The 22,759-nt window shown below is 38.7% G+C and overlaps 1 protein-coding gene across 1 annotated transcript in view; it reads left to right on the forward strand.

Moving 5' to 3' along the window:
- Window positions 1–22,759, forward strand: part of LOC136691410 (mucin-22-like) — a 103,771-nt gene that overhangs the window by 64,143 nt on the left and 16,869 nt on the right. The window contains exons 53-61 of the mRNA XM_066663972.1: window positions 15,783–15,842; window positions 16,090–16,149; window positions 16,728–16,781; window positions 17,013–17,072; window positions 18,626–18,685; window positions 18,917–18,955; window positions 19,183–19,242; window positions 20,124–20,165; window positions 20,512–20,565. Coding sequence (XP_066520069.1) covers window positions 15,783–15,842; window positions 16,090–16,149; window positions 16,728–16,781; window positions 17,013–17,072; window positions 18,626–18,685; window positions 18,917–18,955; window positions 19,183–19,242; window positions 20,124–20,165; window positions 20,512–20,565 — 489 coding nt within the window. The remainder of the gene's footprint in view (window positions 1–15,782; window positions 15,843–16,089; window positions 16,150–16,727; window positions 16,782–17,012; window positions 17,073–18,625; window positions 18,686–18,916; window positions 18,956–19,182; window positions 19,243–20,123; window positions 20,166–20,511; window positions 20,566–22,759) is intronic.

Raw genomic sequence — 22,759 nt, forward strand, 5'->3', positions numbered from 1 at the left:
CTCTCCACACACTGATAGCAACACCGCAGGAGAAAGGCTAGCACAGGCTTCCAGTATCCGTAGTTTCAGGTGCTGCCCATCTCGTATCTTCACAGCATAGACAATTGCCTTCAGATGACCCCAAAGATAAAAGTGTAAGGGGTTCAGATCGGGAGACCTTGGGGGCCAGTCAACTGGCCCACCACGACCAATCCACTTTCCAGGAAACTGTTCATCTTTGAATGCTCAGACCTGACACCCATAATGTGGTGGTGCTGGATCTTGCTGGAAAAACACAGGGAACGTGCCAGCTTCAGTGCATAAAGAGGGAAACACATCATCATGTAGCAATTTCACATATCCAGTGGCCTTGAGGTTTCCATTAATGAAGAATGGCCACACTATCTTTGTACCACATATACCACACCATACCATCAATTTTTTTGTTCCAACAGTCTTGGAGGGGTCTATCCAATGTGAGTTAGTGTCAGACGAATAGCGGTGGTTTTGTTTGTTAACTTCGCCATTCACATAAAAGTTTGCCTCATCACTAAACAAAATCTTCTGTGTAAACTGAGGGTCCTGTTCCAATTTTTGTTTTGCCCATTCTGCAAATACATTGAGCCGATCTGGGTCATCCTTTTTGAGATGCTGCAGCAGCTGGAGTTTGTAAGGGTGCCATTTTTGAGTAGCTAATATCTGCTGAAGGGATGTTTGACTGATGCCACTCTCCAGTGACATGCGGCGAGTGCTACGTTGTGGGCTCATGCTGAATGAAGCCAAGACAGCCACTGATGTTTCTTCATTAGTGACATTTTCATGCGTCCACATTTTGGCAAATCCAACACTGAGCCAGTGTTGTTAACTCTTGCTGTGTTGTGAAGATATGTGATGGAAAAGAATCTCCGCAGACACGGTTAAAAGTGTAAATACATCTTTATTTACCAAAACAGTGTCTTACGGGTTCTTGAGGATCCCGTGAGAGGGTGTTCAATTGAGCGCTCTCAGTCTCTGTGTCCCATGTCTAAGCTCTCTCTTCCCGTCTGGCTCGAATCATTTTGTCTATATATTCTCTCCTTTCCAAATAAGGCAAACATAGAGAATAGTTTACATTTGCATGCACTTAAGGGAGGGTGTAAAATTAATAGTGTCCTACCTCACTGACAGCTTATCCTAAACATCCCTCTCTGTAGCGCACATACATATGTTCATATGGCTGAGCATAAAAACACACTGAACATTTCTTAATACTGTCTTATGAGGCCGTCTGATAAATATACCTCATAATTTCCTCCCTTCGAGACTGTTAAAGTCTCGTAAAAACCCATACATGTAAATGTCATAACAAATAAGTGATACCTTCCTACACACAATTTTAACATCACTTGCATTATGATGTAACAAAATTTCATGGAGTGTGAGGGCGAAAAAACCTGCCAGGCAGCCATCTTTCTTGAAAATCCTTCAAACATTTTAGACAGGAAAAATTCCCTCAACGATCCCTCTGCCCAGGCGATCACAAAAAAATTGTACTCCAATCCAATTAAATTTATTCTATATGTGTAGGGAGTTGACTTAAGTAAATGTATATAAAAATCTCAGAAAATAAAATCAAACCAATGTCCAAATTCAGGCTGGTCGACCCATCGGACCTTCCAATGGACCTTTCCCTACCTGACACACCCCTTGGCCCTAACATCGATAAAACAAACAAAAACTCTGAGATTTCAATACACTTACACAGATTACATTTCATCAGTCTATAAGTCTTCATAATAAACAGTTGTTACAATATTTAATATCACTCATATAATGGTTTATCACTATCAAAGATTACTAATAATAAACAATTCAATAGAAACATATGACATAATATTGTCTTTTCAGCAATTTTGTCTTCTGATGTGATGTTGATGACATATTGAGTTTCAGCAAGTCTTCACCATTCTGTTTCAAAGTCCTTCTGTTTTATTGTCCTCTTTTGAGTTTTTGGATCCCTGTAGCATTTCAGGAACCTCGAACAACCATCCTCCCTTGCAGTGATCTTCCCCCCTTTTTCTTTCTGGAAGAAAGAAACAACAGCCAGTATCTTTTGCAAAAATGACAGATGCAAATAAACATCAAATAAAACTTTAATAATAGTAATACTAATGGATTAATACGTTTAATAAGCTACAGTGTATACTTTCATCCTACAATCTTTATACTTGATTACTAAATAATAAACCTAACAAAATAAAAGATAATATCATAAGTGAATGGAAAAATATATAAAAGTGGATATTCAAAATGGATATCTTTCTACCAGGTTGTTTTCCAACATTTCCTCCTCATGTTTGTCTGAGTCGGTTCTACTTAATAATGGCATCTGTACTTGATTTCCAGGCATTACAACTCCAACCCATCTCAAAATCATAGCTTTTGCACAAGTTAACAACAGTGTACAAAAACAAAACATTATACACACTGCTAAAAGAGCTGCTCCAAAAACTTGAGCCAACATTGCTCCTAGTGGTCCTAATTTCTCCAATAACCAAGCATTCACAGACCATCCAGCTCCTTTTGATGAACCAAACGCCTCCCTTATATGCTTCAATGCTTCTATAACACTAGTCATATTATCAGAATTATCCGGAATCAAAGTATAACAGGCATCCCCTGTCAGATTCAAAGCTACACATAAACCTCCTTTCTTAGCTAAAATGTAATCCAGAGCCATGTCATGTTTCAACAATGTTAATCTGTGACTTTTTGAGTATTTGACAAAACTGAAACCCTCTTATTGTTTCATTAGCAAACCCTTGTAAAGTGTACGTAATATTATCTATATGATCTGCTAAAAATGTCACACCATACCATGGGAATAATCCTATACCCCATTTTTCTCCTATACTGATTCTCCAATGATATGCTTCCAAGTTATGAAACTGAGCCATTTCCCTTTTCTTTCTTCTCACAGAATTACCTTCAGAATTCCCTTCATCAGTTGCTTCAACTTTTTGGAGAGTATAAACCTCATAAGGAAGCTTTAATGTTGCCATATAACAACAGCCTGTCCACCCATATGGTAGAAATATGTATGCTTTATCTCCACAAACCCACAAATATCCTTAAAATTTCCTATAGTCACATTTACAGGCAAAATGTCATACTGCACCATTAATCTGGTGTATGAAAATTCACTTTAAACAAAACATCCTTAGGTTTAGGCTCTTTAAAATTCATCTTATATCGAGCACAATCAGATATTCCCATAAACATCCCCTGTCCATTGTGAGTATCATTGGAACAAAAACAGTCTTTAGTCTTCACAGATTTTACTTCCATCGCATCAGGCCGTGCTGTCAGTATATTTTCATGCCGATTAAGGAAATTCACATATGGTAACTTCATCAACCAAGTACAATTTAATCTAGGTCTAAACAAATGCACTGATAAAGCCATTATTATATCTTCTTCAGAGTTTTGCTGATATATTAACCATGATAAAGCATAAGATTGACACATAGCATGCAATGGTTCTGGTACTGTCTCTAAAATTGATGGCCATGTGCTTGGTGATGGAACTTTCACCACACATGGACCAGTCAACCTCGTACTCATTCTTACGGAATGGGTTATTTGCTGAAACCATAAATTTCTAGATGCCCATGGGTCTGTGATTTGTAACACTGAAGAATCAAATCCATATGCTTTCCATTTTGCTTCTCTTTTCTGTAATGCATGGTAATGGTCAGTCATTTCTCCAGATGTCCAGTCAGAATCAAAAAACTCACTCTGCCCTTCTAAAGTGATTTTCTGAGTGGTTACTAAACCCTTTGAATCCATGTCTTCCATTGGGTTTCTAGCTTCAAAAGTCACTTGACTGATATTCACTTCATGCTCCATATTTAACTCTGGACCCTGTGTTATGTTTATTTCCTTCTGCAATGGAAAGAACATTACTTCTGGAGTCTGGGTTACTTTTACAACATTATGTGATCTTGTTATTTTTCCATTTTCAACAGTTGTGCTAGATTCAGATGTACCCGAAGCAGAAGTCATCATTGTCAGTGTAGTACTATTCATCTCCTTTAATAGCATATCTAAAGTAGTAATCCGATTAGTTACATTATTTCCTTTACTTATTTCTGGAGCTAAAGTATTTGGCTTAATTTGTTCTTTAGTAACCTTTAAAGTCATTGCCATAGTGGTTTGGTCCTGAACTCTTTTAATAGATGTAAAAACTTCAATAGGACTCTGGTCCTTTATCATCACTATCACTGTACGAGTTATGTACCCTTCTCTCCACACATTTTGAAATGGCACAAACTTAAGCTCTGGTTCCAAATAAGTACAAGTGTATTCCCCTTGATCTTCCCATGTAACATTACGTAAAAGAATTGAACAATCATCTCTAACTCTGAACCACCTAAAGGCATTAAACAAAAGATACTTTCTCTGGTCATGAGGCAAATGATCAACTTCAGGTCCTGTTAACACCACTTTTTCACCACGACTATTTTTCCACTCAGGAGGACTATTACCCCCTGTATTAAATCTTCCACATTTACAGGGAAGATGAACTGCTTTACCTAATTTAGCTTTAACCACTGTCTTGAAAGGTGATGACGTTGTTGAAATTATCAAAGGCATTAGTGTAGTTAGATGTGATCCATTTACCCCCTCACTAATTTTCGACACTGAAAAAGTAAAATTCTTTAAAGTTTCATTCTCTTTAGTTCTCATACCGTTTAGGTCTAACCTTTTTCCGAACAGGTCTTGGACTCTTCTCTTGATCCAAGTCTCTGAACTGTTTTGAAATAGAATTACTGCTTTCTGGAATGGGACCTGCTGTTTCTGGGACATATTGAAATTCAATTTCTCCAAACTTTTTGTCTCGTTTACAATCTGCTGTGTCATGTCTGGCATCATCAGAAATATACACAGAGTCATCAGCATCATCCAAACCAGGGACAATCTCCTCTTCAGGAGATCTACTCTGATTTGTTTCTTGCATGTTATTTTCAACCTCTTCTCCCTCATGTTCTTTTGGTTCTCCTGAACCTGCAACCTCTCCTCCCTTTGAGAAAGGCTCCTCTTCACTTGGTGCTTTAACACAGTGAGATAAATGATACCACGTTGGAGACCCCTTGACTTGAACTGCCGTTCCAGTACTGCGAACAACTTCAAAAGGTCCTTCTCTGCGTTCGTTATACCATTTTCTTCTAAATACCTTTACAAACACCTTGTCTCCAGGCTGCACTGTATTCTTCCTTTGCTCATCCTGCCTCTCCTGCTCCTCCTCTTTTCTTTGCTTTTCTGAAACGTATGTGGATATTCTTTTATGTAAATTAGCTAAGTATGAAACATATGCTCTCATATCATCTTCTAAAAGAACTAAACTTGGACCTTTCCCACTTGTACGCAAACATGGCGTTGGCATTCGTCTGCCTGTCATCAACTCATGAGGAGTCATGTGTAAATCACGCAGCTCACTTGAGCGACAAACCATTAATGCTAATGGAAGTGCTGCTATCCAATTTAACCCCGTGTGCTGACAGATTTTAACAATCCGATTTTTCAAGACACCATTCATTTTTTCACAAATCCCTTGACTTTGCGGATGGTAAACAGCTCCCAGACGCTGTTTAATTCCCATTTTTTGCAAAATTAATTTCACCGTTTTATCCACAAACTCTTTCCCATTATCGGAGGATATTCGATCTGGAAGTCCCCACCTGCTTATGACTTCTCTACACAAAAACTTGGCAACTGACTGAGCATCCTTACGCTTGGTTGGACATGCCTCAGGCCATCGTGAAAACCTGTCCACAACAACCAGCATATACCTCTTACCTTCAACTGGTTTTATCATGTCTACAAAGTCCACAACTAACTCACGCATAGGACCCCTTGGTGTTGGAATGTAACCAGGCGGAACCATCAACCCCCTGCGAACATTATATTTCAAACAAATTATACATCTGCCAATTACGTAATCAATCTGTTCAAGCAAATATGGTGCCCAAAAACCATACTCCTAACCTAACTTCTCCCCTAGCCACATGAGCTAACCCATGTGCCTCTTGAATCATCAGACCTAACAAGTCCGGGGGTGCTACTATTAGCCCCTCATGGTTTCTCCAGAGACCAGTAGAATCCCTGCTGGCACCTCGATCTAACCACAATTGTTTATCTATTTCAGGAACAGCTTTCTGCAGTAAAAGTACATCATTAAGTGTCACCTTCTCTTCGAAGTCCACTTCATGAGTTACCAAAAACACTTCCCCGAGTTTGTCCGCTCCTGTAATGGCTTTGGCAGCTCCATCAGCTGCTCTATTCCCTTGAGAGACCCTTGATGCATCCATTTTATGAGCTGCACATTTAGCTATTGCTATTTCTTTAGGTTTCATCATAGCATGCAACAGTTTCATTATTTGAGCATGATGCTGTATTGGTGACCCATCAGTTTTCTTAAACCCCCTGTTTTTCCACACTGATCCAAACAAATGACACACATTATGGGCATACGCCGAATCTATGTATATGTTCACTCGCTTACCTTCAGCCAACAAACATGCTTCTGTTAACCCCACAAGTTCAGCAAGTTGTGCAGATGCAGACTGTGGAATCACTTCAGCCTTTTCAACAACAAATTCTGTCCCCTGTGCTCTTACTATTGCATAGCCAGCCCTCAATTTATCTCCTACACGATAACAGGACCCATCAGTCCAATACTCCACTTCAGCCTCACGCAATGGAATAGCTTGCAAATCAGATCTAAGTCTCGAATACCTCTCTAAGTCTCGTACACCGTCATGTGGTTCACCATCCTCTGGAGTTGGCAATTTCTCAGCTGGATTTACTGTTACACACCTTGCTAGGGTGATATCTTCTTGTTCTAAGAGCCTATGATAATCTCTAATTCTAGGCATAGTTAGAGTATATTTACCAAAATTTAAAAGATTTCTAAGACTATGATGGGTAAGAATTGTCACTGGATAACCCATCGTGACAGATGATGCTTTCTCATACATTAAGTACACTCCCACCATTGCTCTGTAGCAACTTGGTAACCCCAATTCCACTTCTGAAAAAGCAGTTGAATAATAAGCAATTGGTTGGGGATTGGTTCCCGTACCTGTTGGCTGACAAAGAACTGCACATGCATATTTTCCTCCAGTAGAAGTGGACACGTATAACAAAAAATTCTTAGAATAATCTGGCAGAGCTAATGCTGGAGCCTCTTGTAACCTCTGTTTTATTGTCTCAAACGCTAAAAGGCCATCCTGTGTCCAGGAAAGATTACAATAAAGTTGAGCATTCCCTGTATCTTTAATCATAGCTCTCAAAGGTCTTGTTAAACTAGCATAGTCCTCTACCCATGCTGAGGAATACCCTGCAATACCCAAAAATGTCATCATTTCTCTAACAGTTCTGGGTTTGGGAGCTTTGCAAATAGCTTCTAACTGCTTATCAGAAATACATCTGTGTCCCTGTGTTATGGTCTGCCCTAAATAAACTACCCTTTCCTGACAATACTGCAATTTTTTCTGAGAGACTTTGTGCCCTTTCTCTGCCAGCACCTGTAACAAAGTAATTGAATCCTTAAGACATGTTTCCTCATCTGGTGCACAGAGAAGAATATCATCCATGTATTGAATGACAGTACTTTTTAACTTCTGATCTACCCCAACTAAATCATCTTTCAATACTTTATTGAAAATGTGAGGACTATGTTTATATCCCTGTGGTAATCTCTTATACTCATAGAATTGTCCCTTGTAAGTAAACCCAAATAAACCCTGACTTTCTACACTTAGTGGAACACTAAAATATGCACCACATAAATCTAATACTTTGCATCCGGAGGAATTTGGGCTAACAAAACATGTGGATCTGGCACTACTGCTGGAAAGTCTGCGACTACTTCATTTACTGCTCTCAAATCATGTACTAAACGATAAGAGTTATCTGGCTTCTTCACAGGCAACAAAGGTGTATTACTCTGCGGATTCTGTGTTATCTTCAGAACATCTGCCTTCACAAGACCTTCAATTTGTGGTTCGATCCCTTTGATTGCTTCTTCATTCAAAGGATACTGAGGCTTCCACGGAGGTTTTGTTCCTGGTCGGAGTTCAACTTTCACTGGTTGAGCTGACTTCACAAATCCAATGTCAGTGCTATGTTGTGACCATAAACATTTTGGAACATATCGCAGCATTTCCTCTTTCAAAGAGTTTGAATCCATCTTCTCATTGTAAAGTGATTCATGTGTCATCCTGATGACTTGTGGCTGTCCTTGTCCTTGAGCAGTAATCATAATCTTAATAAATCGCTGATCTTCACTCCTCCAGATGGAAAGATTCTCTTTAAGCGGTTTAAAGACAACTTCTTCTGCTTCTGCCATCATTTCACCTATTTGTTTCTGCTCACAATCTTCAGACACCAGCAAAGTCACATGTGGTACACTTTTTCCCATCTCAAACTCTTTATGCAAGTAATCATTTTTGTCTATCTTCATAGCAGCTTCTTGTGGTCCCAAAATTATGCAACATGAACGTAATTCAACTTGCTTTGGTTGATGACTCAGCCATTGTTCTCCATCTGATTGTTCAGCATCCTTAAAGTATTTCAGTGTACAATGAAATGGATACTCTGGAGTCTTTGCATCAGGCATGTTTGCTACAATAAACTTCTCCCACATCTTGGCTGGTTCCAAGAATTCTTCGCTAAGATTTCCAATCCAAAATACTGAAGAAGCTTCAGTCTCTGTTTTCATCATCAGTTGATCAATCATTTCACTCGGCACTTCCACCAGGCAGCCGTCTGGTGTGCATTTTATTGTACAGTTCAATTTGCACAAAGCATCTCTTCCCAAAAGTGCAATAGGTGTATGTTCTGATACCAGTATGGGTATTGTAGTCTTCAGATGTTTATAGCAGAGCTCAATTGGTTCTGTGAGAGGAATCAGCTGTTTTACTCCCTCAAACCCGATTGTCCGAATCATCTGACCAGACCTGGGGAGGTGTATAGCATCTTCAGGCCGAATACAGGTGAAAGCAGCTCCACTATCTGCCATCATTGTCAATGGTCGATTATTTATTTTCACCTCTATTGTTGGATCTCTCTCCGGCCCTATTGCTACCAGCTGACACCTCCTACGCGAGTTCTCCGGGCATCCCTAGAATCCTGGTTCCGGGCCCCTATAAGGGTTCACAGGTCCCTTGATTGCCCTTGGTTGTCCTCTGAATCCTCCTCTGTATCCTCCTTTAAAGTATCCCCTGAAGTTTCCTCCTGGCCGGTTGCATTCACGAGCAAAATGACCAAACTGTCAACAATTATAGCACACTTCAGGAGGCTGCTGAAAGTTCAGACTGAATCTTCCTGGTCTTCCTCTTCCTAGATTTCCTTGACTTCTTCCTCTCCATGTCTGCACCTGACCAAACACTGGCTGTGGCCAGGGAGTCACTGGAGCAACTGATGCTGACTGGCTCACTTGAGGTTGAGTCTGATCCAGATATGGTCCTGGCTGATTAGGAGGCTGACTTTGTATGACTACAGCTTGTTTCTTTTCTTTTTTCTTGTTGTCCACCAGTTGTATTTGGTTCAGCTTTCTGAGGGTCTCTTCATCCTGTATTTTCTGATCATGTTCCTTCTTTCTATATAGCTCCACTTGATGGGCTATATGATCTGTATAGACACTCTTTGCCATGCTTCCAAGACCCACTACTTCTGCCAGTTTACTTCTCACTGGTAAGGGTAGTCCCTTCTGTAATTTGGCTCGCAAAATTGACTGTTCCATCTGATTTAAATCTGGATCATTTCCTGTGACATTTCTCCATACCTGATGGACTCTTGACACATAGGCTCTCGGGTTCTCTTCTTCTCCCAAAGGCTCAATCAGGATATTGTCAGGATGCACATTGGTTGGAAATGAATCTTTCAATGCTCTCCACATTCGACCTCTGATTGCAGCAAACAGCTCTGGATCATTAACAGCAGTTCTTACATATCGTTCTAGGCCTGCTTTCTGTAGAATTTCTTCCATGGCTGGAACTCCCAGGAGATTTGCTAAAAGTCTCTTTATGTCACCTATTGCTGGCTGCGTTCCCACCAGAAGCTCTTCCAATTTTGAAATCCAAGGATGTGCTCCTTCTTGCAAAGTAGGCAACTTTTCCATGATATCTGACATATCTGTATTTTGCCAAGGCTTGTATTCCAAATTCCGTCCACGGACTATCACTGGACATATCTTTTCAAGTGATTTCCCTTTCCTTGGGCGCAAAGTGTATTGTTTTTCAGATTTTTTAGTGTCTTCATTTTTCAGATCCTCCTCATATGTCTGCAACTCTTTCAGTTGTGTCTCCAGTGAGCTAGAAGCATTATCTAAGTTCAATAAACATTGGTCTATACTTTTTTCTACTTCTCTCAAAGCTCTTCGTCTGTCTTCTCCTTTTGTGCTGGATGTTTCAGGAAATAATCCTCTTTCAGAGAAAGATCCCATACTCTTCCATCCATCATCACTTTCTTCATTCTCTGTTTCATCAGAACTTCCATCTTTTGAGTCCTCTTTCCTTCTACTCACATCTCCTCTTTTTTCTGCTTTAGCTAGCATTCGTCTGATGGCTGGGTCATATCCACCCATGGCCTCCTCCTGGTCACTCAGATCCTCATCTTCAATGGTCCTCCTTCTCATTCTCAGTTCACCTCTAGTCTGCAGACGTCGAGTTTTTTTCTTGCTTTTGGAACTCGGATACAGTTTTATCGTTGTCTCTGCTTGTCCTGTTTCAATGATGCATTCAATTTCGTCTTCAATGTGATAATTTCCTCCTTGACTAATCACTGGAAGCTGAGGATAGGCTTTTTCACTTTTCACTTACTTCTCATAAGGTGGTGGTGTCTTAACTGAGTCCACATGTGAAAAAGACACATTAACTTCGGCCATCTGTCTTTCGGTTTTTTACATAAGTTGGTTAATCGCGTCTACACTTTTCTCCCTCTTGTCCTTCGCTGCCTTCATCAGTTTCTGACTCTCTTGTTCAAATAACTGGAGAATGCCAAGCTCTATTTCTCTTTTTTCCTTTCGCTTTTCTCCTTGACGCCCTTTTTTCTGTCCTGCTTTATATGTTGATACAAGTACCTCTATTGTTTTAATTACATCTGGGTTAAGTGTCCCCTCTACCGGCCATGGTTGGTCTATGTCAGGCCATCTCTTATAAAATTTTTCTGATATTCTTGCAATGCCTTTTATTAAAGGATAATTTTTCTTAACTATATCAACAGGAGTAACCCCTTTTGAAACATTAGTGCCCATTTTTAGCATAATAATGACTAAATATGTTCCCAACTTACACTTATTAATTATTTCTCTCCCTTTTTTTTCCTCTGTTTATATGCCACTATATTACCACAATCAATAAAAATTAATCCCCAATTGAATTTGCCAACTTCAGAGAAATCAGACCTTAATATGCAATACAATTCACACCACTAAATCCCCTTTACTAAGTGATATAACTACTAAGTGCACCATAAACCTTGATTTATTAAACATTCAATAACTACCTTGTAATTAAAGAATATACAAACTTATATAAGACTCAACAAGCACTTCTAAATATGATTACCACTAAATATTTGCAACCCCATACACTTATAGCAAAGCTTAGATCAGAAATCCCTTTTCAAATAATAATTTTTATTCATAAACCACGTTGTTAATTCTTTATAATCAAATTATTACCTTAAAAATGAACAACCTGTTGCCAAGCTTTCTTTGAAGAAGTCTGTCATGTACTATAGCACCAATAATGAACTAAATGCAAATAGATAAACAAATCAATGAATTTCCAATTATTACTTTTTAATAATGAGACCTATTAATGATTTAATCTAAATGTATCAATGCAGGTGTTTGTGAAAGAAGTTTGTGGATAAAATGACTGGCCTTTGTGCAGTCTGCTCTGCTATGGGCAAATTTGACCCCCCTTTTCTTCTCCTGGTCTTCTCACCGTCTCCTTTAAGATGAGACTCACACACATATACACACACACCCCACAGGATAAAAAGACAAATAGAAATTTAATACATTCAGCTTACTTCTTAGTAATTAAACATTCAATATGCTTATTTGTATTTTATTTACCAACATTTAGTTCATTCATAACATTTTTACCCTTCATTCAATATTGTAAACACCTCCAACAAATCTCTTCATTGGCTTGAAGCCCAAACGACCTTAATCTCAACCCCCCTAAAAAGGGTCTAAAGTGATTGATGGCAATAAGTTCATCCTTAATGCAGCTCCCTTTAACATCTGGTTCGGCTTAACCAGTTTAGCATAAACATTTCACATACTATTCTATGACCACATGATAGTAAGTTTCCAACCCTGCATCTTGGTTCCTAAGATGTATATATTAAGATAAGATTAATGTACTATGTTGTACTCTTCACATATAAACATCGCAGTGGTATGTTTAAACCCCAGAAAGCATCAATGCCAAACACTCAGAGTTTTCCAATATTCACACATTGGCAGTATTTTTCATTTATCAGTTGGCAGCTAAAAATTATTATTTTTCTCATATAAAGTAACAGTACTTCACAGAGATCTCAACACCATAGACTATAAAATTCACCCCCTTTTTCTGAGCAACTGAAATAACACCATTCCAACACACTTTATTAATTCAATTCTAATTTCCATATTGTAGCAGCTCTCTACATATAAGGCCATTCCTCAGTTCCACTGGCCTAAAACAATTACCCCATTCAATGTATCTCAATTTCATCAAACTATTGCATTCAAAGAGAACACAACCAAATTACTGCTCCACCAATTCACTCTCACACACTATGTTAAATTAATCCTCTATTCCCTTTTATTTTAGATCATAAGCACAACACAAGCACCACACCCATAAAAAAAATTCAGTTCAAACGCACCCATTCTCAGGAGCTCCAAACCCCTGCACAGCACTATACATCAATATTTTCTAATTTGCCCAATAACTATTAGCTTCTATTTAAATCAAATCAACGTGGCTTTTATCAGTACATCACAAATCAAAGTCCTACCATTTCTCTCTTTTTCAAAAGTGAATTCTAGGCCTTACACACTTGCAGAAAGAGACCCCCCTTGCAAAGCATAAGATTTCAAAAATTCAATAAAATGAGAGGAACTAGACCCATGATCCCCTTTTTTTCCAATAAAAGCCATCATATGGAGATTTCAAAAAATTTTTCTCCTTTCCCCAATAACAATTTTCCCTTTAATTCCCATGATTAAACCTTACAGTTTCCCCAATGTACCCTATACTCAGCTTTACACCTTGCTCTCCTTTCTCCTATTCTCAGCATCTAAAAACGTCTTTCTGGAGCTCATTGTCTATATTTTCTTAATGTATAGTCTCCAAAAAGCTCATAAAATCGTCTCTCTGGAGCTCATTTTCTACTGTTTTCTTTAATTTACTGTCTCCCAGAAAGCTCATTTATTTTTACTTTATATATTTTTACTTTAAAAACGTCTTCCGTTCAGGCTCATTGTCATAAATAAACAAACCCTCATTTTATTGAGGTTCATATTCATTTAAATAACTGTCCTTGAACGAAGCTCATAATTTTTACCATTACAAATTTCCTTCCCTATTAATTTCTAAATCTCTCATTCTTTATCACATTCCCCCTTTTTCTAAAAACACTCCCACAGAAAATTCATGGCTTTTTTACAGTGCAAGGGAGAAACCAGTTCTCCCCCTCACACACTCAATATGGGGGTTGATCACTCCCCCTTTTTCTCTTTTTTCTCCCAAAAAAATTCTTTCAGCTGACACACACACATGCACAGCAAGACACTCCTTTTTTCTTAACTCACTAGGCACACACACATACTCCAACATCCTCCAAACAGCGCTTACACACACTCATCATTTTCAACACAATTTCTCATAGTCGACCCATTCACACATTAACAGCATGCTTTTTATTGCCGCCCTTACCTTATTTCCTTATTTCTTATTCCTTATTTTTAATTTATGCTACCTTATGAGGTGTAATAATTCAAAAAGAGGCAGCATCAATACAGTGTTCGTCAACAGTGTTTCGAGTGGGCACCCCTAATTAAATCTCTGCATCACACCTCCAGTTTCTCATCAAACTGACCCAAAAAATCACCTAGTGAATTTTTCAGGATTTGCGGCCGGGCTAATCCCGCCTCCATGAGGGCTTTTTCCAAATCAGCGGCATCCTCTCTTTATTTAAGTCTCTTTTCCTCTATTTTCCATATATTTCTCTTTTATTCCTTCTTGTTATCCTTAAAACCTTAAAACCTTAAATAAATTTTAACCAAATGCCACTGGGCCCAGGGCTTCTCACTATTTCAATATAATCCAATTCCAAAAAACTCAAAGCTTACTTTCATGCAATGACTGTGATTCATGTCTTACAGTTTCAAGGTTTGATGTCATCATCAGCTCACCTTATCGTTACTAATTAAGCTATTCTACTTATACTTCAACATTTCCTTTTCTTTTTCCTCTTTACTCTTTTCTTCATTATTCCCTTTTATTTCCTTCATTTCTCTATTACAATGACTATAGTTAAAAATTTAGAATGGAGAACTTTATCCAACACCATTATCAACACAACACTACATATACTATTGAGTCTATTTCGGTGCAACCCTTTCTGCATCAGACAGCCCAAACACCCAACCAGCGCTCAAATTTGTGAAAATCTCACCTTCTATTTGCCGGCTTTTAAGCGGTAGTTCGAATGCAGGGGCCGCCCGAAGCAGATAGGTCACAGCTCAAATCCCATCCTCGTCGCCATCTTTGTTGTTAACTCTTGCTGTGTTGTGAAGATAGGTGATGAAAAAGAATCTCCGCAGACACGGTTAAAAGTGTAAATACATCTTTATTTACCAAAACAGTGTCTTACGGGTTCTTAAGGATCCCGTGAGAGGGCGTTCAATTGAGCGCTCTCAGTCTCTGTGTCCCATGTCTAAGCTCTCTCTTCCCGTCTGGCTCGAATCCTTTTGTCTATATATTCTCTCCTTTCCAAATAAGGCAAACATAGAGAATAGTTTACATTTGCATGCACTTAAGGGAGTGTGTAAAATTAATAGTGTCCTGCCTCACTGACAGCTTATCCTAAACATCCCTCTCTGTAGCGCACATACATATGTTCATATGGCTGAGCATAAAAACACACTGAACATTTCTTAATACTGTCTTATGAGGCCGTCTGATAAATATACCTCACCAGTTTCACGAAACTTGGCAAGCAGTTTGCTAACTGTAGCATGGGAAATGGGTGGTCTTGTAGGGTGTCTTGCATTGAAATCTGCTGCAATGAACTAGTTACTGCGTTCACCAGACATCAGCACAATTTCTATCTGCTCCTCACGTGTTAACATCTACGACATGTCAATGGCTGTAAAGACAAACTTGTAAATAACTCATGAAAGAATAAAGTTACATTAAAACCAAACACACCATTGTTTTTCTTGTGAAATTCCCAATAAGTTTGATGTGTCACATGACCCTCTTCCCATTGTGAAAACAAAAGTTGGATCCAAAATGACCAATTTCAAAATGGTCACCACCCATTGTGAAAAGTTTTGCCCCTCCAATATACTAATGTGCAATAAACAGGAAGTTAATATCACCAACCATTCCCATTTTATTAAGGTGTATCCATATAAATGGCCCAGCCTGTACATTAGTGTTGGGGTGGGGGGGGGGGGTTAGAGTTTTTGAAATTATTTGTTGTATTTTTTTTTTTTTTTCATATATTCATTTATTTTTACATTACAGCTTTCACCACACAGCTGCTCACAACTGAAAGTTCCACAGTTCCAGACATCAGCACCACAGGTACGTGACAATTCATATTGTGTCACTAACTTCCTGGTTACCACAAATTACTTCAAAATGTAAGGGTATTAATATGGAGGGTGTCCTTCTTTCCTGCAGTAACAGCTTCTACTCTTCTGAGCGTTTGGGAGGGTTTGCCATTTAGCGACATATACATTAGTGTTGGGGTGGGGATGTGGTTGTAGAGAGTTGGATGTTGTTTGTGGGTTTTTTTTTTGTAATTAGTTAATTTCCTTTCAAATTACAGCTTTGACCACACAGCTGCTCACAACTGAAAGTTCCACAACTTCAGACAATGGCACAGCAGGTACATGGTTATCCTCATTATCTGTGTTTCTTCTTAATTGTTTGTTTGAATTAGCTTTTCATCTAATGACTTTCAGGTCTTCTTGAGTTCAGGGCCAATGTTGGTTGTCTTGTATCTTCAATCTTCTTCCTCCCGCACTACTTCTCTTTTTTAATAATCAGAATTCATGTTAAACATATTTGGTGATGCTATGCAGATCCTGCTGCCATGAATCCTTTCTACCCTGCTGCCAGTACGCTTGAGCTCCTTGGTACCATTCGAATTCTGTCTCTATCAGGGTCCGCTGCCATGTGACGAGCTGCCTTCTCTGTATCAACCTGACCATTGTGTAGAACTTAATGCCTAGCGTGCCTGTCAGTTTTGGGGGTTTGACTTCAAATACATTCTAGCCACCCTGAACTCCTGCCCAAATATATATCAGATCCTATTTCTGCATTTACAGACGTGGTCCGTACTAGCAAATAATAATTATAACCACCAAACAATAGCTTAGCCTGTCCACCATTATTAGTCAGTGTTGTTTTACATTAGAGCAAATTGTATGTTTATCTGATAGTTTTGCAACATGTCTTTTATAGCTGCCACAAATGAGTCTCCAACCAGTTCCACAGCTCCAGACACCAGCACGACAGGTATGTAATAATTATCATTTTGTTTCTGGTTACCCGAAATCACTTCTGAATGTAATGGTATTAATATGGAGGGTGTCCTCAGTTCCTGCAGTTACAGGTTCTGCATTTCTGGGAGGTTGGGGGTGTTTGCCATTTAGCGACATATACATTAAAGTTGGTGTAGGGGCGGGGGGTTTTTAGAGGGTTTGAAATGATTTTTTTTTCACATATTTATTTATTTTTACTTTACAGCTTTCGCCACACAGCTGCCCACAACTGAAAGTTCCACAGTTCCAGACTCTAGCACCGCAGGTAGGTGACAATTCCTATTGTGTCACTAACTTCCAGGTTGCCCCAAATTACTTCAAAATGTAAGAGAATTAATATGGAGGGTGTCCTCCTTTCCTGCAGTAACAGCTTCTGCTCTTCTGTGAGGTTGGGAGGGTTTGCAATTTAGCGACATATACAGGGTGGGCCATTTATAAGAATACACCTTAATAAAATGGGAATGTTTGGTGATATTAACTTCCTGTTTATTGCCCATTAGTATATAGGAAGGGAAAACTTTTCACGATGGGTGGTGACCATTGCGGCCAATTTGAAGTGGGACATTTTGGATCCAACATTTGTTTTTTCATTGGGAAGAGGGTCATGTGACACATCAAACTCATTGTGAATTTCACAAGAAAAACAATGATGTGCTTGGTTTTAATATAACATTATTCTTTCATTAGTTACTTACAAGTTTCTGACCACTTATAAAATGAATTCAAAGTTCTGCCCATTGTGTTGGATTTTCAATGCAACCCTCCTCTCCCACTCTCCACACACTGATGGCAACACCGCAGGAGAAAGGCTAGCACAGGCTTCCAGTATCCGTAGTTTCAGGTGCTGCCCATCTCGTATCTTCATAGCATAGACAATTGCCTTCAGATGACCCCAAAGATAAAAGTGTAAGGGATTCAGATCGGGAGACCTTGGGGGCCAGTCAACTGGCCCACCACGACCAATCCACTTTCCAGGAAACTGTTCGTCTTTGAATGCTCAGACCTGACACCCATAATGTGGTGGTGATGGATCTTGCTGGAAAAACTCAGGGAACGTGCCAGCTTCAGTGCATAAAGAGGGAAACACATCATCATGTAGCACTTTCACATATCCAGTGGCCTTGAGGTTTCCATTAATGAAGAATGGCCACACTATCTTTGTACCACATATACCACACCATCAATTTTTTTGTTCCAACAGTCTTGGAGGGGTCTATCCAATGTGAGTCAGTGTCAGACGAATAGCGGTGGTTTTGTTTGTTAACTTCGCCATTCACATAAATGTTTGCCTCATCACTAAACAAAATCTTCTGTGTAAACTGAGGGTCCTGTTCCAATTTTTGTTTTGCCCATTCTGCAAATTCATTGAGCTGATCTGGGTCATCCTTTTTGAGATGCTGCAGCAGCTGGAGTTTGTAAGGGTGCCATTTGTGAGTAGCTAATATCTGCCGAAGGGATGTTTGACTGATGGCCACTCTCCAGTGACATGCGAGTGCTACGCTGTGGGCTCATGCTGAATGAAGCCAAGACAGCCACTGATGTTTCTTCATTAGTGACATTTTTCATGCGTCCACATTTTGGCAGATCCAACACTGAGCCAGTTTCATGAAACTTGGCAAGCAGTTTGTTAACTGTAGCATGGGAAATGGGTGGTCTTGTAGGGTGTCTTGCATTGAAATCTGCTGCAATGAACAGGTTACTGTGTTCACCAGACATCAGCACAATTTTTTTGAAATTATTTGAAATTATTTGAAATTATTTTTTGAAATTATTTGTTGTATTTTTTTTTTCATATATTCATTTATTTTTACATTACAGCTTTCATCACACAGCTGATCACAACTGAAAGTTCCACAGTTCCAGACACTAGCACCACAGGTACGTGACAATTTGTATTGTGTTGCTAATTTCCTGAATACCTGAAATCACTTCTGAATGTAAGGGTATTTATATGGAGGCTGTCCTCCTTTCCTGCAGTAACAGCTTCTGCTCTTCTGGGAGGTTGGGAGGGTTTGCCATTTAGCAATATATACATTAGAGTTATGGTGGGGGATTTTAGAGGGTTTGAAATGATTTTTTTTCACATATTTATTTATTTTTACTTTACAGCTTTCACCACACAGCTGCCCAAAACTAAAAGTTCCACAGGTAGGTGACAATTCCTATTGTGTCACTTAATTAATACTCTTACATTACTTCAGAATGTAAGAGTATTAATATGGAGGCTGTCCTCCTTTCCTGCAGTAACAGCTTCTGCTCTTCTGGGAGGTTGGGAGGGTTTTCCATTTAGCGACATATACATTTGTTGTGGCATTATAGAGGGGTTAGTTTTCTTTGTTTGTTGATGTATTTATTTATTTATTTTTAAATTACAGCTTTAACCACACAGCTACCCACAACTGAAAGTTCCAGAGCTCCAGACACTGGCACAGCAGGTATATGATGATCCCCATTATCTGTGTTTCTTCTTGGTGAGCTCAAGCCTGATTTAGCTTTTCGTCCAAGTACATTCAGGTCTTCTTGAGTTCAGGGCCAGTACTTGTTATGTGCTGAGGCACACTGTGCCAAGAAACGAGCAGAACAATGTTGCACTGAACTGTTCATAAAACATATATTTCGTGAATATCTGTAGTCTTCAAAGTATTCATAGCCTCAAAATGACTATGCGCCCCCTCCAGGGCATCCTGCTTTGCGCCCATTTTATGATTCCCAAAAAGTTTTATGATTCTCAAAAGTTATGAGAGAAATTAAACCACATTCATCTCACACTACAGTGTCGAGGTTTTAGAACAGCATTTGCTCCTATCCAAAAATGGTAAGCCATTACAACAGCCCGGATGCTGAACTGGCCATTTGCGGTCCTCACCTTTCATCAATAGAAATCATTTGCTCCCATGACTGTTGGGCAACTTGAATCCTACATCAGACAAGAACATTCATCTCATAAAATCCCAGCAATTAATCTCCTCACTGCTGTTAAATGAAGAATGGATGCTACACATTAATAGACCAATAGTTTAATTCAATTTAATTATTCATAAAATATCTTTTAAAATTTAACCTTAGAACAGGTCATGTTCATTTTGACATTGATTTATGTAATCACAACAAGCCCAGTCTATTCTGTTGTTGCCACAATTATGACGCACTGCATATATATGCACGTATACACACAACCCACTTACACCGACCACCTCACATTTGTATGATATAGAGGGAGCACACACACACACACAAATAAATTCAGTTGTATTTAAATGTGTATATTTATATTATAATATTTTTTTATTTTTTATTCTTTTTGGTGTGCTCTCAGTTTTCACAGTCCCATTCATAACAGCCATCCCTAGCACTGGAGGTATGTTCTGGTTCTGCTTTTCTTTTGTGATTTATAATTGTTAAATACACAGACAGAATGAAAAAACTAGTTCTCTCGCAATCTTTTTAAATGTATTTTTGTTAGTATACTTCCTGTACTTTCTGTACATTGTATCACACATAGGGGTGGTTTCCCAGACAGACCTTTAGCCTAGTCCTGAACTACATAGCATTTTGAACTGTGATTTTCCATTGAAAGGAGGACATAGTGTAGGAGGAGGCTTAATACCTGTCTGGGAAGCCATCCCTTAATGTGTGTGATGCCATAAATTAAACAATATCTATCTTACAAAGGAAGAAATTGTGTTCATTTTGCCATGTTTTAGGTGTCAGCACAATAATCCCAGTGTATTCCACAGCTGCTAACACTAGCACTACAGGTATGTACTCTGACGTGGTGGTAGTGTGTTTTGCTGGTATGGGTGGATTAGACACAGCAAAGCTTTTTTTAAAACTTTTGAGTGTCACAGTCAGAGGTGTCTGTGAGCGGAGACCTGTGTCTCCAACTTTACTTCTACAAGCTGGATCAATGAGGAGGGTGTGTTTAACAGAGGAGACAGTGAATGGACACAGTGTTTATAAAATTAAGCAACACTGCTGTTTCTAACCATCACATAGTGTCAGTGCAGCACTGAGAATGATCTACTACCTGTTGTTAACTTTGCTGTATTGTGAAGACAGGAGATGGAAAAGAATCTCAGCAGACACGGTTAAATGTGTAAATACATCTTAATTTACAGAAACAGTGTCTTACGGGTTCTTAAGGATCCCGTGAGAGAGTTCTCCAATTCAATGCGCGCACGTCTCTGGTCTCTGCCCAATTCTCTCCTTCTCTATCTTTTCTCTCTCATCTTTAACCTCTCTCTCCCATCTCTATTTTCTCTCTCCCACTGGGTAGGACCCCTGCTTATCTATATGATTCTTTCTCCTTTCCAAATATGGTGAACGTAGAGGTTGGTCTACATTTGCATGTTTAAGGGACTAAGGGAGGGGTAAAATTTATAGTCTCCTACCCTCACTGACAGCTTATCCTAAACATTTCTTCCTTTGGAGCACAGACATAGAGCATACGTCTAAATCTATAGAACAGTGAACATTTCTTAATACTGCACTTAAGGCCTTATGTTTAAATATACCTCATAATTTCCTAAAATTAAACAACCCATACATGTTAATGTCATAACAAATCTCCCATAACAAATTGTGTGATACCTCCCTACACACAATTTTAACATTACTTACGTTATGATATAGCAAAATTTCATGGAGTGTAAGGGCGAAAAAACCTGCCAGGCAGCCATCTTTCTTGAAAATCCTTCAAACATTTTAGACAGGAAAAATTCCCTCTTGATCCCTCTGCCCAAGGCGATCACGTACTGTAATCCAGTCCAATTACATTTACTCTATATGTGTAGGGAGTTAACTTAAGTAAATGTGTAAAGAAATCTCAGAAAATAAAATCAAACCAATGTCCAAATTCAGGCTGGTCGACCCATCGGACCTGTCCCTTCCAATGGACCTGTCCCTACCTGACACACCTCTTAGCCCATTGAGAAAAAATAAAAACATCTGAGATTTCAATACACTTACACAGATTACATTTCATCAGTCTATAAATCTTCATAATAAACAGTTGTTACAATTTTTAATATCACTCGTATACTGGTTTATCAATATCAAAGATTACTAATAATAAACAATTCAATAGAAACATCAGCAAATTCGTCTCCTGATGTGATGTTGATGCCATATTGAGTTTCAGCAAGTTTTCACCATTCTGTTTCAAAGTCCTTCCCTTTTTTTTGTCTTCTTTTGAGTTTTTGGATCCCTGTAGCACTTCAGGAATCTCGAACAACCATCCTCCCTTACAGTGATCTTCCCCCCTTTCTATTCTGGATGAAAGATACAACAGCCAGTATCTTTTGCAAACATGACAGATGCAAATAAACATCGAATACAACTTAATATTAGTAATACTAAAACATTAATACATGTTATAAGCTACAGTTTATACTTCATCCTACAATCTCTATAAGTGATTACTAAATAATAAACCTAACAAAATAAAAGAATAATGTCATAATTGAATAGTAAATGTATAATAGTGGATATTCAAAATTGATATTTTTCCACCAGGTTGTTTTCCAAAATTTCCTCCTCATGTTTGTCTGAGTCTGTCCTACTTAATAATGGCATCTGTACTTGATGTCCAGGCATTACATCTCCAACCCATTTCAAAATCATAGCTTTTGCACAAGTTAACAACAGTGTACAAAAACAAAACATTATACACACTGCTAAAAGAGCTGCTCCAAAACTTGAGCCAACATTGCTCCTAGTGGTCCTAATTTCTCCAATAACCAAGCATTCACAGACCATCCAGCTCCTTTTGATGGACCAAATGTCTCCCTTATATGCTTCAATGCTTCTATAACACTAGTCATATTATCAGAATTATCCGGAATCAAGGTATAACAGGCATCCCCTGTTAGATTCAAAGCCACACATAAACCTCCTTTCTTAGCTAAAATGTAATCCAGAGCCATGTCATGTTTTAAAATGTTAATCTGTGAC

The sequence above is a fragment of the Hoplias malabaricus genome, chromosome 3 (assembly GCF_029633855.1).
Source record: "Hoplias malabaricus isolate fHopMal1 chromosome 3, fHopMal1.hap1, whole genome shotgun sequence".
NCBI lineage: Eukaryota > Metazoa > Chordata > Actinopteri > Characiformes > Erythrinidae > Hoplias > Hoplias malabaricus.